The sequence below is a fragment of the Salvia miltiorrhiza genome, chromosome 5 (assembly GCF_028751815.1).
Source record: "Salvia miltiorrhiza cultivar Shanhuang (shh) chromosome 5, IMPLAD_Smil_shh, whole genome shotgun sequence".
Classification (NCBI taxonomy): domain Eukaryota; kingdom Viridiplantae; phylum Streptophyta; class Magnoliopsida; order Lamiales; family Lamiaceae; genus Salvia; species Salvia miltiorrhiza.
In genome coordinates, this window is record NC_080391.1 from 54,441,331 (window position 1) to 54,457,554 (window position 16,224).

At 38.6% G+C, this 16,224-nt stretch overlaps 2 protein-coding genes and 1 pseudogene across 2 annotated transcripts; 1 reads left to right on the top strand and 2 right to left on the bottom strand.

Moving 5' to 3' along the window:
- Window positions 1–1,080: 1,080 nt before the first annotated feature.
- LOC131025108 (fructose-bisphosphate aldolase 3, chloroplastic-like) lies at window positions 1,081–5,053 on the bottom strand. Its single transcript, XM_057954719.1, has 6 exons — window positions 3,857–5,053; window positions 2,581–2,850; window positions 2,307–2,416; window positions 2,132–2,222; window positions 1,688–1,957; window positions 1,081–1,579 (listed from the first exon to the last, which is right to left on the bottom strand). The coding sequence occupies exons 1-6, from the start codon at window positions 4,016–4,018 to the stop codon at window positions 1,301–1,303; spliced, it is 1,182 nt and encodes a 393-aa protein (XP_057810702.1). The 5' UTR covers window positions 4,019–5,053; the 3' UTR covers window positions 1,081–1,300.
- Window positions 5,054–5,769: 716 nt separating this feature from the next.
- On the bottom strand, window positions 5,770–8,400 carry LOC131025110 (uncharacterized). Its single transcript, XM_057954720.1, has 7 exons — window positions 8,106–8,400; window positions 7,904–8,012; window positions 7,758–7,829; window positions 7,525–7,625; window positions 7,188–7,286; window positions 6,416–6,555; window positions 5,770–6,277 (listed from the first exon to the last, which is right to left on the bottom strand). The coding sequence occupies exons 2-7, from the start codon at window positions 7,946–7,948 to the stop codon at window positions 6,171–6,173; spliced, it is 564 nt and encodes a 187-aa protein (XP_057810703.1). The 5' UTR covers window positions 7,949–8,012; window positions 8,106–8,400; the 3' UTR covers window positions 5,770–6,170.
- A 958-nt stretch (window positions 8,401–9,358) lies between these two features.
- Window positions 9,359–15,647, top strand: LOC131026131 (fructose-bisphosphate aldolase 3, chloroplastic-like; annotated as a pseudogene).
- Window positions 15,648–16,224: the final 577 nt, after the last annotated feature.

The following is a 16,224-nucleotide window of genomic DNA, read 5'->3' on the forward strand; positions in this document are numbered from 1 at the left end:
ATAGACGTGTGCTCAGCACGCGCCTTCCCCAAACACTGGCACACCCGATTAATCGTGACACCCTCGAGTCACTCAAACCTGCAGTGGGGGACCCGATACCAGTGGGTGACTCGAGTCAGCCGATCAAGTCACCCGATCGAGTCATTCACTGTAGGTGCTCTTAGAATGTTTTGGTAATTGAGTTTATAAATTGGAGTGAATTGTGAAGTAGAGAGAAAAAAAATCCTAATTAGAGAGAAAATTTTGTAGATAGAGAAATTTGGAGGTATATATAAAAATTTGTAGAGTATATTACCCCTAAATACAGTAAGTTTCATTATTTTTTGAAATTGCACATCATTTTTAAAATCCGCCTCACTGTTTTGTGTGTGCGTGTGTATAAGAAATAATTATAGAATGCTTTCAACAGTCATCACCAATGCTTAAAGTGCTCGTTTGATTTATATAAAACTCGAACTTGAAGGTTGAAATTACAGAGATTTGAAGTGGGCTTTTGATGTGTTCCTTACTGGGCTATTTCAATTTTTAATTCACAGCCCATTTGTTGTCCCTAAAGTATAATCTATATCCCCATATGAAACTAAACTAAATTTACTAATTTAGGCTTTGAAATATACGTTTGATATGATGATATCTATTCAGATTTCAAAGATTAAAATTATCAATTGAGCGTGTCATTATCAACAGTAGAGTCAGAAATATAGCTCGCATAAAGCTAACGTTGAAATTATGCGAAAAAAATAAATATAAAATACGAAGTTAAAAATGATAAAAGCAAAATTGTCTTGAGCAAGTTAATTATTTTTCAACGAACTTGTATGGAGAAGGAGGAATGTATTTTCTTGTTAAGGAGGCGTTTGATTTGAGACGAGTATTCAATTTGCATGATTCGACCCGTGAAAGATAATTCGACCGACACTTTAATTGTCACCAATCATATCAATTGTATCAATCACAACCACCAAACCAAACGCTTCTTAAAAACATTGGACAAAGAAATAAAGAACAATTTGCCCTTTTCGTCCATAATTTTGTGTGTGTGTATTTTCTAATTTCAGAGAGCGAGAGAGAGGCAAAAAATAAAGTCACGAAAGTATCCAGATGTTTATATATGATGCATGCATCACTTAAAAATACAGTATTCCCTCATTTTCAGTAACTCAACCTCCTAAAGAGCCAAGATTTGGGCACCATTCCCACTTATTACCACTGATTGATATTTAAAAAAAAAAACTCCATAATTTTGAGGAAATGAGGGGGAAAAAACAAAATTGAGAAAAGTCACGCACAGCGCTTGGACTTAGTAGGTGTAGCCCTTAACAAACATACCTTTCTTAGCATCCTCGCTCTCGCCCTGAGCCGAGTACTTTCCTAACTGGGCCAACGAGTTGGCCTTTGCACGTACGAGAAGCGCCTTCTGTGCGGCTTCAAAGTTCTCGGGGCGACCCTGCCATGTCTTGAGCACCGTGTTCTGCAACGCTCTTGCGTAGGAGAAGGAGACGTGCCACGGGTTTGGACTCTGATTCATCGCGTTCAGGTTCAGAGTCGCCTCCACCTCAGACTGTCCTCCTGACAAGAACTAAAACCGCGACAAAAAGGAAAAACATAAGGTTTCTTTTTCACCAAATAAAAGCAGTGGAGAAACAACGTGCAACGTAATGGAGAATAGATCCATATGTATTATTACCATGATTCCTGGAACTGCAGGAGGCACTCTCCTCTTAAGCATGGTGAGGGTGTACTTGGCAACGGTTTCTGGGTTGGCCTTCTCTTTGTGCTCCGCTCCCGGGGTCACCATGCTAGGTTTGAGCAGAATTCCTTCAAAGACAACATTGTTCTCCGCCAAGTAGTAGAAAACCTCAGCCCAGACTCGCTCTGCTACTTCGAGTGTCCTGTCGATGGAGTGGTCCCCATCAAGAAGAATCTCGGGTTCCACAATGGGCACGAGACCGTTGTCCTGCACACGTGCCAGATATTTATCCTCTCTTTTCACCACATATTTCATGAAAAACAAGAACTAGTCACTTGTTTCCCTAGAATCTCAGCATGGATTTGAAGATAATTAAACAACTAGAACAAAATGAGCATATCCGGAAACAAGGGACTCATGGAGAAGAAAAATTGTTCGAACCTGGGATATAGCAGCGTAGCGTGCAAGCCCCCAAGCGGCTTCTTTAACAGCCAAAGCAGAAGGACCACAGGGTATGCTAACGACAGTTCTCCTAATTAATTGAATATGAAGATAAGTCAACTGTGTAAGGCTAAAATACATGAAGTTGATAAGTGCACTTTATATTACAAAATACCATTTTGCAAAACGAGCCCCTTGTTTATAGTATTCAGCAGATCGAGAGGCTAATCCATCTAGTCCCTGGCACCAGGATTCATTGTTTGATCCAGGAAGAGGCACCAAACCCTGACAAAGGGGGGGGGGAAATAAAAATGGTTAAGAATTGGAAGTTATAAGTGAAGACATAAAAGCCCAATATATCCAGGCCATGAGGTAACTATAAACGAAGTAAGAAAAAGTTATCTGCCATACTGCGAAAAATTGGCACTACTGAAAAACCTAAACTTCACCTTGTCAACTTTGATACCGGGTACAATATTCTCAGCATGCAAACAGTCAACAAACTTCTTTCCATCTGTAGTTGACTGGTAAAGTGTCTCCTCAAACATAATAGCACCAGAAATATAATCACCCAGGCCAGGAGTGGTCAGCAGAAGTTGTCTATAAGCCTGTCGGTTTGTTTCTGTGTTGTCAAGTCCAATGGAGGCCAACCTCTTTCCGCACGTTGCATTGGATTCATCAATTGCAAGGATTCCCCGACCAGGAGATGCAATCGATTTCTAATGCAAGAAAACCAACAATACAACATTAGATAGAACCCTCAAGAGGACGTCACAGAAGGCAAGTACATTTTGGCCATTCGAATGCATCTAAAATCTGTTTGCAGGATGCATTTCACTATATCTCCATTAAGAAAATATGGGAAGTTAAGGAACGAGAGGATGATCAACTAATCACAACCATCACGTCATTGCAGTTAGATGTGTTATCAAACAACCAAATAGAGGGCAGAAGACCAAAAGTATGGTTCCTTCCCAGTTCCCACATGTAGGTAAACAAGTGAATAGACTCACTAAGTCATTGTGATAGTGATAGAGTACTTATTACATATTTCTCGTGCCAAGAATCACCAACCAAAAGAAGAGATATGAAACTAAACACTAATCAACCCATTTCACAAATTAAAAGACCAAGATGGAATTTTAGTGAAACATTATATAATATTCATCAACATCTGTAGCACAACAAAGTGAAAACCAGAACACACAGGACAACATGAAATATTTACAAAATCACCTTACAAGTATACATAAAATAATTACAACACATGAAAACCTGCTAATCAATAACTCATTCAGCTTTCCGAAATTCAGAAAAATTCACATAATCATCAGAAAACGTTGACTGCCAACATCTAAATCCAAACTAAAAAGAAATGCAAACTACCGCAAGTGATCATCGCACGATATATTCAGCTTCGGAAGGAAACACGTGTGAAACACAACAACAATTACAAATCTGACAGCAAAGCAAAAAAAATAAAAACTTACTTATCAAAAGAACTTACACACCATCACATAGCATATACACAATTATACAATAAGAAAGCACTACTTATCAAAAGAACTTACACACAATTACAGACCTAATGAAGAACATATCATACAAGTCTACTCATCCAAAAATAACATTCTATCACCAGCAACTTAATTTAAGATTCAAAACACGCATATTCAGATCATTTACACACAGAGAGAAGCCGATGAAGAATCGTGGAATACTTACAGCGGTCTTGAGGAGCTCGTCGGTGTAAGATCCGGCGCGGATGACGGAAACGCGGCGGTTGGGGAATCCCGCCGACGATCCGGTCGGCTTATTGAACGAATTCTGGCCTGCGATCCACGAGGAGGAGGCGGCGTTGAGTTTGACCACACTTGAGCAAGCCATCTCTTTGCTCAGCAAGTAGCTCCTGCAGCGAAAAGTAGAGCTGGAGAGAGAGACCTTTGGTGGAATGTAGTGAGAAAGTATAGTATTGGTTTTGGTTGGTTGTATCGGAGAAATTGATTTATATACGAAAAGGACAATGGCCGCGCGGATCTACCAAGCAACGACACTTACAACAACCCCTTGACCAAACTTGAGCAATTTTTTATCGATTTTAAAAAAATAATATTTTGTGGCCTGTCGATCCGTTCCGGTTTGGGTATCCGAACCAAAATTTTCGGTTACCCGAACCCGAAAATCGCCCATTTTCAATACCCATTACCGAACCGAAATAGGTGTTACCGACTCGGTTTTGGATAACCAAATACCCGAAAGAAAAAAAGAAATTAAATTTCAGAAAATTTTGGAAAATAAAGAAATCGAACTATTTGGTCTTTCTTACTGTCGAGTTTTCCAATTCAATTAGTTTGGAATGAAATTATGCAAAAGTGCAGTGTGAAATTAAATATTGCCTCTCGACAAAATCCTCAATTCCTAATAATAATCGAGAGTTCCGCTTTAACAAATGAGAGATATGCATTAAACAAAAATGAATGGCACCCATGAAAAAGGAAAAAAAGTCGATTCAGCTACTTCTACATTTGCTTCAGAAGCAAATGAGAGAATGAATTTGGGGAAAATAGTAACCTTTCGATCTTAATTTGCTTTTCCTGGAAATCTAAAATGTGCAGAGGTGCTGCGGCGATGGCTGCTACTTGCTGGAAGGCGGTGATGCGGCTGGAGGGCGGTGGCGCCGGCGGACGGGAACGGCTGTTGGGTGATGGGCGGCGGCGCTGGACAGGGTTTTGTGGTAAAAGAATTGAGAGTGTGCTTGTGCGTGCGTAGCTTTTGCAGCTAGATTAGGAATTTAGAATTAGAATTGGGTGCATGTGCATCTGTTTTCATTGGTTAAATTATGTTCGTGTAATTTTATTTTGTGTCTTAGAATTAGAATTAGTGTCATTGAAGATATAGCAAAAATAAAGAGCCAATTTTAACATAAATGAATATACAATGCAAAAAACAAAGGACTAGTGTAGGGGATTAATGGATAAAGAAAATAATACAATTAACAGTCTATTTCATGAGTTGAGTGTTTCGTTGTGAGTTGTTGTCAGTCAAGCCGAAAATAAACTTTTATAACCTTAAATATAAAAAAAAAAAAAAAACTATTAATTGTAAAAATATATCGTGTGTGGGAGAAAAAAGTGCTTCTATATATTTATAATCACTTTGACAAAACTTTATTTATTTATTTTATTTTTTTGAGTAATTTTTTTTTTCTAACAAGTATATTGTACTCCTATGTATGGATATGTGAGTTATAGGAATTGAATATAAACCTTTTTAGGGTACATCATCACGTATAATCCTTATTACTCCCAAAGATTTATATACACCATACCTCTAATCACTTTTGCAATACTTTATGTTGTGTTCAAATATATAAAAACTATTTAAAAATAATACTCCATATACATATATCTTATAATTATAAACACTAGATGTTTATAGATATATAAAACTAAATTTTCAGGTTGGCCTATCATATCGATGCTCGGATTTGGGCTGGATGGATTGGATCAAATATAATAAGCCACGGTACTGACCAAAAACGTGATCGAACCATTTTTGATAGCTGTAAAATCTTGTGTAACACTATGTAATAACAGAGGTGGAAATAAAAGAATCCCAATATAGGAGAACTCGAGAAGTATAGCTCACATAGAAAAGAATATATAGCGAAACTGCAGTAATTTCACATATTCGTGCAAGGTGCAATCTTAGAATTCAAAGCAGAATCTGAATTGTTCTATAAGTTGCTGCAAATTGATGTTTGCTCGAGGGGAAAAAAGAAAAGAAAAAATCATCACAATCAATTGACAGAAGTAAGAAATTTAGTAAGCAGACAGAGCATATCTGAGTCAACTGATCCACTCAGCATTATCTGGCTTCTTGGTTGCCTTTACAACAATTCTCTGCAGACATAACATGGTACCATTTGTAAGGGCGATGACAGTAGGCTCTCGATGCACACTGAAAACCCCGCATGGCTGGTTTTGATGGAGACCGTGGATGCATGAGAAAGAGGGTGAATTCCATCTACAACCAGCATCTAAGTCGGCTTCCTCTTCCTCCCAAGTACAGGAGCTACTTGAAATCTAGGTCCACCCATCCGCCACTTCTTGAATGCAGCTATTGAGGATTGACCGGCTTCATACACTTCAAAAATAAGTGGACAGCATGATTCATTAGGAACAGATATTTTAAGTAGAGAACGGAAATGAGAAAATGAGAAAAGGAACTTTCAATTGTGGCGTAGATTTGTGTACAAACTGTTCACAAATTTTGCAGACTCACATTTGGTTTCTTCATTAGTTAGAAGTGTCAAGTATTTCGGGGTCATTGTCAGTGTCAGAGTATGAGCCTTAACTAACACGTCCCTGTATCTGGTCCGGAATGCCACAAGAAGAAATGGGCCAATGGTTCTGTCACTGATTCTGTCATTTTAAATGACAAGAAAGTGAGCCACGCAATAACTTTATTACCTATTATAATGCATGGTATGAAACCGGACTTCTGTAGCTAACATGCATATACAACTCAAATCAAGAACTTACACAACAGTCAACAGCTACAACGAAAGAGAACGCATCTCTATGGTGTACAAGTGACATAATTAACATTGCAATGACAGTAGCCTGAAACTAGACACGAGCATCTATCATTCTATTCTTCAACACTATATTTGAAGACCCCAGTTGTAGGAAATGTAAAGCATTCTTACATAGAAACTGTATCTTAAGGTGAAGGGAGAGCAAACTTGATTCAGGTAAAACTGATGCTAGGAATTAACACAATGGCCATTCAGGAAAATGTAACAAGCTAACTGTCTTCGCTTACTTTGAACATAGCACATCCATGGACTTTATTTTATCTATGAAAAGACACGAAGTAAACATTTTTTAGTAAGTTACAAAATTCAATTGCAATATGAGGTTTTGACAGAATTGACAACTTGTCCAGACATTACATGCCAAATGCACACAACAATATTTGAAAGTAGTTTTATTTCTCATTTCCAGCAAAATGAGAATTTTCAGACACTACATAAACCTTTGGAAGGACTTACAGCAGCGCGATCTTACACCCCAACTCATAAAAGTATGGAGACCGGCTTCTTAAATCCACATGGGCAGCATCAGCTGCTATTTCTTCTCTTGTTTTAGATCTGGCAAGGAACAAATCATGAAAATAAGAAATAAACTAGATGTTTACAATCACTTCAAATTGGCACCAGGTTCATTTTTCATCATCTAGGCATGAAAAGTGCATAAGAACTAGAGCAATATATTGATTCATTTTTTCTGGAGAGCATTAACAAACAATCTTTCAAAAGCTCTTATTTCAACATTTCATGGAAAGGTAAACTTATAACAGCCGAAATTAGGATTAGTATGAGATATTACTCTCTATCAAAACACGGAGGAACCCTTATAGATATAAGCTGTCTCAAATACAATTCACGAACCAGCCAGAATGGCAGCTCGGCTCTCGAACCAGCTTCCACCTGAAATCAAGGAAATAGTCAGCTACAGAGTTATACAGTTAGCACAATTTGAAGAACAAATCAACAGGATTTCTGCAAATCGAGGCTAACTTAAACTGCTATACATGCTACCAGCATCACCAGCCACAATACCTTATCTGCATCGTCGCTTGAATCAAAGAGCCCAACCCCATTGGCAGCATGTTGGAACACGGTTGGGACAAGCTAAGCAAAATAACATACAATTAAATCATCAAGTTTCCACTCAAAATATGCAGGACAATAATTCAAGCACACACCTCTTCCTCAGCTAATATATCATCGATGTCATAATAATTAGCCATGAAATCTGTGCTAATGTGCACGCGAAATCCACCTTCAGAAGATGATTATAACGCGAATCTGTATCTGCAAGAATATAGAAATGCAAACATAAGGATTTAGACTAAGTTTCTTTAACAATCTAGTAAACAAACAACGTTTAAATTCACAAATTTCAACCTGTCAGCGAATTAATGAGGAAGGCAGATCTAGAAAGACGAAATAAATTGAAATTGCCCTATAAAGAGACCTAAACGACTGAGGATTTAAGTGACTCGAATCCTTATACAAATTGATAAGTGAACGAGGCGAACACATTCACAAATTGCGTGTGTTGAGAGAGTGAGAGAGAGATAGTAACAGTAGCAGCCAGCAAAAGTGTTGAATCTGGTAGTCTGAATTTTCCCTTTTGCCGCCAAGGACTTCAGATTTGGAAGAAACATGATACAAATTCTATTTTTTTTTATTATTATTAATCTATATATGGAGTACGAAATTACGGTTTTTTTGTTTTGTTTTGTTCTGTTTTGTTTTTGTTTTTGTTTTTTTTTTTTTTTGGCTTTTTTTCTGATAAAACGAAATTACAGCTTCCAAACGTTAAAAGAGAGAGAATGGATTGGGTTTCATTTGATGGGCCTATTTTAAAAAGGGTTAATGGTCGAAAAAATCATATACTTTTTTGATTTTTGGTTTTTTCCCATGACAAAAAAAATCTGAACAGAAATCCATGAATTGGAAAATTAATTGCAATTTTTCCCCGCGTCCATTTTTTCCACAAATTGAATTCGAGGTGGCAATCGGATTTCCAGCATGTCATCGCCGGAATTGAACGAGACGACGCCGTTTTAATTTTAATTAAACAACGCCGTTTTATGGTTTTTTGACAATTGAATTACAAAATCTGAAGCTTAGGGTTCGTCGATTTAGGGTTCGTCTAAGCATAGGGTTTGTCGATTAGGGTTCGTCGAGCAAAATGTCCCAAAACCTAACTGGATGCTTGAATTCGTCGAGCAAAATGTCCCAAAATGTTGGTTTATAGATTTTAACGGCTCAAAATCTGGAAATGGAATGCCCTAAAAAATCTGCTCGAAATGTAGTTCTTAATGCAGAGCAAAAATGTAACACCCCGATTTTTTCATAGAAAAATATTAAATTATTTTCTAGAATATTTGATAGAATTTATTTAGGATTTATTTGGGCCTAGAATAAATTAAATCTTAACATAATGTGTCGATTACTAATTTCTCATAAAAAATTTGGAAATGGAATGCTCAAAAAATGGTAGCCAGAGCTTACCAAAGCAGCCCTCTTCTCCTTTGAGTCCTCTTGTTTCAGGATATGCTCATTTTGTTCTAGTTGTTTAATTATCTTCAAATCCATGCAGAGATTCTAGGGAAACAAGTGGCTAGTTCTTGTTTTTCATGAAATATGAGATGAAAATAGAGGATAAATATCTGGCACGTGTGCAGGACAACGGTCTCGTGCCCATTGTGGAACACGAGATTCTTCTTGATGGGGACCACTCCATTGACAGGACACTCGAAGTAGCGGAGCGAGTCTGGGCTGAGGTTTTCTTCTACTTAGCGGAGAACAATGTTGTCTTTGAAGGAATTCTGCTCAAACCTAGCATGGTGACCCCGGGAGCCGAGCACAAAGAGTAGGCCAACCCTGAAACCGTTGCCAAGTACACCCTCACCATGCTTAAGAGGAGAGTGCCTCCTGCAGTTTCAGGAATCATGGTAATAATACATATGGATCTATTCTCCATTACGTTGCACGTTGTTTCTCCACTGCTTTTATTTGGTGAAAAAGAAACCTTATGTTTTTCCTTTTTGTCGCGGTTTTAGTTCTTGTCAGGAGGACAGTCTGAGGTGGAGGCGACTCTGAACCTGAACGCGATGAATCAGAGTCCCAACCCGTGGCACGTCTCCTTCTCCTACGCAAGAGCATTGCAGAACACGGTGCTCAAGACATGGCAGGGTCGTGTTCGCTATTATTTTCACCACGCCGCAAGTATACGGTGTAGTTGCAATAAGTGGAAGCAAGGTCGTATCCCACAAGGATTGGTGAATTCAAACTTCTAAATACTATTAATGAGTTGTTTTCAATCTATTTAGACAACCAAAGATGAAGAGGTGTTGATAACTAAAACAAAGCTAAATTAAAGCAAGCAAAGTAAAATAACAACAAGATAAACTTAGTTAATAAATTGGGGAATGACTTGAAGGAAAGTTATCCTAGGGACTAGATTTCGATGGATCGTAATGAACTTCAATCTAAAGCAATATTAATCTTGATATGGCCTACTTATCTAGGGCGATCTCCCCACTAGTTTTAGCCCCCTCCCGGACGACATAAAACAGTAGATTACGGGTCATAATTGCCGTCCCCGGTCAATTTCTAACCTATAACTCCCAAGAGCACAAAAGATCAACAAGCCCTCACCCAACTCTCAACCTCCCGGTTTATTGAGATGATATGTATCAAACTCCTAATCTATTGTAATTATCCTCTCCCGATTCAAATCACAAATTAGAAATGCACAAAAGGTGGCCAACCAATCATACAAGAGATAAATCTAGGACTTGAAAAGATAACAATAAGCACAATCAAGATATATATAGAACAAAGAAATCAATCCATTACAAATCCATCTAATCTAATCCCTAAGATAAGAGATTTTAGCCAAGCATATTCATAATAAAAGCAAATCTCAAGTCATAAGAAAACATAAATAAAGATATAGAGAGATAGAGATTCATAGACAAATCCTATAATCTTGATCTTCAATCATGTAGTCTTGATGAGCTCCTTTCCAAGTCTTCCCCTTCTTTATTTGATTTTGGTGTTGTTTTTGTGTGTGGAAGAGAGAAAAAATGGTAGAGAATGGAGGCTAGGGTTTGGGATTGGAGAGTTGGGGAAGATGAAGTGGGTGTGTGTGGTGAATGATTAGGGAAAAGAAGAGAAAAATGGAGTTTTGAGGCTAAAATCGCGTTTGGGGGAGCCCCGCCCTTTTCCCGCGGTCACGGCCCGCGTCCGCGGCCTTCAAACGTGGGGGATGCTCAGGGGACCCGCGGTCCCGCCCCGCGGCCGCGGGTGGTGACCGCGGGTGTCTCCTGAGTCGGGAACAGCTGACCCGCGGTCTTACCCCGCGGCCGCGGGTGGTGACCGCGGGCTACTGGGCGTTATGCGCAGTCCGCTCGTTTTGCTCCGTTCTCCCTCGTCCGGACTCGGATTTGATCGCCGTTTGCGCTCACGGATTCCTCTCGAGACGTACTTCAATATAATATCTTCAAAATCCTCCAATTAATCCTTGATTTTTCCTGAAATTACTCCAAAACTACACCAAGACATCAAATCTTCATAAAACTCAATATTATGGTACAAACACGCATTGGCAAGCAAAATATGAAGGGAAATGACAACAAATCATGTGGAATTGAGGTACGAAAACCATGTTTGTCAACCCCCCCAAACTTAAAGCGTTGTTTGTCCCTAAACAACAAAGAGAAGAGAAATAAAAGATAACAAACATGTGAGAATGAATTGGTGTCATTTCAAGGGCTTCAATTTTTTCAAAATATTTCACTAGTGTATCACAAGTAGATATGCATTTCAAGAAGTCACAAGTGATAGTAAGTTCAACATTATAGCCTCCAAGCTTGAATCCTCACAAGGTGAATGTTTCAATGATGCACTCGACTCTCAAGTGTTTAGAATGGACGTGTTTACACTCAATTCGAAACAATGCATGCAATCTACCATAGGCTTGCCATTTGTCCTAACTCTCTATGCTTCAATGTGTTATAAATAGAGATCAAAAAGGGCTTTCATTGGGTTGTAATGAGGGCTCTTTGGTAAGGTGAGTAGTTTTTTTAGGCAAAGTGACTCATCCCACAATCCATCAATCACAATGAACAAATCAACTTCACCATTTCTCTTATCAATCAAAAACCAAAATCCCTACATTTCATCTTTTCATCCTTAGTGATATCTATCATGGCTATGATTCGAAAGGCAAATCACTCCCCTTTATGCTCTTTTATTCACATTCATTTTCATTTCTTTTTCTTTTTGAGCTCATAGGGGATTAGTGATTTTCACACAATCAAAGCTTGATAAGCAATTTCAATCATTTCCCAAACTTTTTTCTTCATCAAAGCAACCACTAACACTCTAAGTTCTACCCCTTTATCATTGGTTCATTCAAAGAAAGGCTACAAGGCACAAAAGGGGTAAACTAGGATCATATGAGAATTTGGCACAATTGGGGTCAAGTGGCTAACAAAGATGGCCTTAAATCACTTCAATATTAACAACACATCTACTTTTATTTTCAAGAGAGGACTCATGGCAAGTTCTAGAGACCAACATACATGCTCAATCGATTTACACTCAAGAACAAAATGAGATTGTGATAATATGACAATCAATGGCTCAAATCTTACAAGCTCATTATCAAGTTCTTGGAGGCAAAACATTTAACTCACTTGTCACAAGTTCAAACTTTTCATGCATAATCCACAAGTGATACACACAATTTCTTTTCAAAAGCAACATTCATATCATAAGCCCAACACACATTTCATCCAACTCATGTTTTTCAACAATCAAGCTAAAAAACAAAAGACAAGGAAAAGCTAAAAAAACATAGACAAAACTAATTATTGTAACATAACTAAACTAACTAAATAAATAAACAACGGATAAATGAGATAAGTAACCCATCTTCACCCTCCCCCCAAACTTATTTCACACAAAGGAGAAATAAGTTTGGATGAAGGAGAAAATGGTTACTTGTCTCGTACTCACAAACGAGGTGGAGGCTTAGGCGGTGGCCATTTCTCATCAAATTTGCATGCTCCATCCACCGCGACCCAAAAATATGGTGGCTTTGCAATTCTTGAGACATCACGGGCGTCATGATAATCTCGTTCACCATCTAGAGTACCACCACACTCAAACAATTCCTTATTAGACAAATCAAAGTGAAAATCAAAAGATGAAGATAAATAAAAGTGAAAGAAGCAAGCCTTCATAGAATCGCCCATGTCGAGGTAAGGATCGACAAAATTTTTGACTTTGCATTCTTTAAAGCTTGTGACATCTTCATCTTTTTGGAATTGTAGAGGTTGCGTTGGAAAAGTTGGGCTCTCGACTTCAAGGGGTTTGGAGAATTGATCCTTATCTTCTTCATACTCTTCTTGAGGCTCTTCACTTAGCATCGGCATTGGTTCCTCATACAAGGTTCCATTTTGTAGGCTAATGGCTATGCACAAATCATCAATTCGCTTTTGATTTTCCATAGTGGTAGCCAAAGACCTCCTTTGCTCATCTAGCATAACCTCCGATTTTGCTAGACTTTTTTCTATCCAAGCTTGTGTAGCTATGAAGCATTGAAGGAGATCGTCTTTTGAATTTGATTTCTCCTCTTGATAGTATCGATTTCCCCCTTGGAAGCCTTCTTGAGTGGAATAAGAAATTTCATAATTCCAACTATTGAAATGGTCCTCATACTCCAATGGTGATTGCCACTCCATGGCATTGCACCCCATGTCATAAAAGTCACCATAGGAAGGTGTTGGTTGGAAGGCTTTTTGGATCATTAGTTGCCTACAATTTCTTTTGGCTTCCAAAACATGCAACTTAAGTTGCATCAACGCCAATTGTAGTTGGAGTTGCTCAACCAACTCATTCCTTCCATCATCCATTTTTGGTGCCGCTTTTACGGTTGTGGAGCAATTTTCTCTAACAAAAACAAATAAACATATAAATAAACAAACATAAAAACAATATCTAAATTAGATAAAAACAACTTTTCACAATATCAAAAGTAAAAACTCAACCAATCCCCGGCAACGGCGCCAAAAACTTGTTCGCTATTATTTTCACCACGCCGCAAGTATACGGTGTAGTTGCAATAAGTGGAAGCAAGGTCGTATCCCACAAGGATTGGTGAATTCAAACTTCTAAATACTATTAATGAGTTGTTTTCAATCTATTTAGACAACCAAAGATGAAGAGGTGTTGATAACTAAAACAAAGCTAAATTAAAGCAAGCAAAGTAAAATAACAACAAGATAAACTTAGTTAATAAATTGGGGAATGACTTGAAGGAAAGTTATCCTAGGGACTAGATTTCGATGGATCGTAATGAACTTCAATCTAAAGCAATATTAATCTTGATATGGCCTACTTATCTAGGGCGATCTCCCCACTAGTTTTAGCCCCCTCCCGGACGACATAAAACAGTAGATTACGGGTCATAATTGCCGTCCCCGGTCAATTTCTAACCTATAACTCCCAAGAGCACAAAAGATCAACAAGCCCTCACCCAACTCTCAACCTCCCGGTTTATTGAGATGATATGTATCAAACTCCTAATCTATTGTAATTATCCTCTCCCGATTCAAATCACAAATTAGAAATGCACAAAAGGTGGCCAACCAATCATACAAGAGATAAATCTAGGACTTGAAAAGATAACAATAAGCACAATCAAGATATATATAGAACAAAGAAATCAATCCATTACAAATCCATCTAATCTAATCCCTAAGATAAGAGATTTTAGCCAAGCATATTCATAATAAAAGCAAATCTCAAGTCATAAGAAAACATAAATAAAGATATAGAGAGATAGAGATTCATAGACAAATCCTATAATCTTGATCTTCAATCATGTAGTCTTGATGAGCTCCTTTCCAAGTCTTCCCCTTCTTTATTTGATTTTGGTGTTGTTTTTGTGTGTGGAAGAGAGAAAAAATGGTAGAGAATGGAGGCTAGGGTTTGGGATTGGAGAGTTGGGGAAGATGAAGTGGGTGTGTGTGGTGAATGATTAGGGAAAAGAAGAGAAAAATGGAGTTTTGAGGCTAAAATCGCGTTTGGGGGAGCCCCGCCCTTTTCCCGCGGTCACGGCCCGCGTCCGCGGCCTTCAAACGTGGGGGATGCTCAGGGGACCCGCGGTCCCGCCCCGCGGCCGCGGGTGGTGACCGCGGGTGTCTCCTGAGTCGGGAACAGCTGACCCGCGGTCTTACCCCGCGGCCGCGGGTGGTGACCGCGGGCTACTGGGCGTTATGCGCAGTCCGCTCGTTTTGCTCCGTTCTCCCTCGTCCGGACTCGGATTTGATCGCCGTTTGCGCTCACGGATTCCTCTCGAGACGTACTTCAATATAATATCTTCAAAATCCTCCAATTAATCCTTGATTTTTCCTGAAATTACTCCAAAACTACACCAAGACATCAAATCTTCATAAAACTCAATATTATGGTACAAACACGCATTGGCAAGCAAAATATGAAGGGAAATGACAACAAATCATGTGGAATTGAGGTACGAAAACCATGTTTGTCAGGTCGCCCCGAGAACTTTGAAGCTGCACAGAAGGCGCTTCTCGTACGTGCAAAGGCCAACTCGTTGGCCCAGTTAGGAAAGTACTCGGCTCAGGGCGAGAGCGAGGATGCTAAGAAAGGTATGTTTGTTAAGGGCTACACCTACTAAGTCCAAGTGTTGTGCGTGACTTTTCTCAATTTTGTTTTTTCCCCCTCATTTCCTCAAAATTATGGAGTTTTTTTTTTTTTTTTTTAATATCAATCAATGGTAATAAGTGGGAATGGTGCCCAAATCTTGGCTCTTTAGGGGGTTGAGTTACTGAAAATGAGGGAATACTGTATTATTAAGTGATGCATGCATCTTATATAAACATTTGGTTACTTTCGTGACTTTATTTTAATTTGCATCTCTCTCTCTCTCTCGGAAAATTAGAAAATACATACTCGCACACAATATTTTTAGGGAGTGTTTGGTTTGATGAATGAGATTGATAAGATTGATATGATTAAAGTGTTGGGCTGAATTATCTATCACAGGTCGAATCATGCAAATCGAATATTTGACTCAAATCAAACGCGTCTTTAACTAGGAAATTCATTCTTCCTTCTCCATACAAGTATGCAATATATGAATTGTTGAGCTTTTCCACTTTCATGTGGATGGTCCCCACAAGCCCACACCTTTTGACATTGAGGATCAACTTTTGACAGTGGAGGGGGAGAAAAAATAGCTGCAGCCCACGTTTTCTCCCATCAACAATTGCGGCAGTTATCTTCAACAATTGCTGCTCATTTTTCAACAAACATCAGCTCAGATCTCCTATAAATTGAGCTCATTCTGCAGAAGGAAAGGTGTGCAGAGTGAAGAGAAAAGTGAGGCAACAAGAGAGAGTTTGGTGAGTGCTTTTTGAGAGAAGAAAATTGTGAGGAAAAATCATAGGATTTTTCATCTCTCTTAAAATAGTAG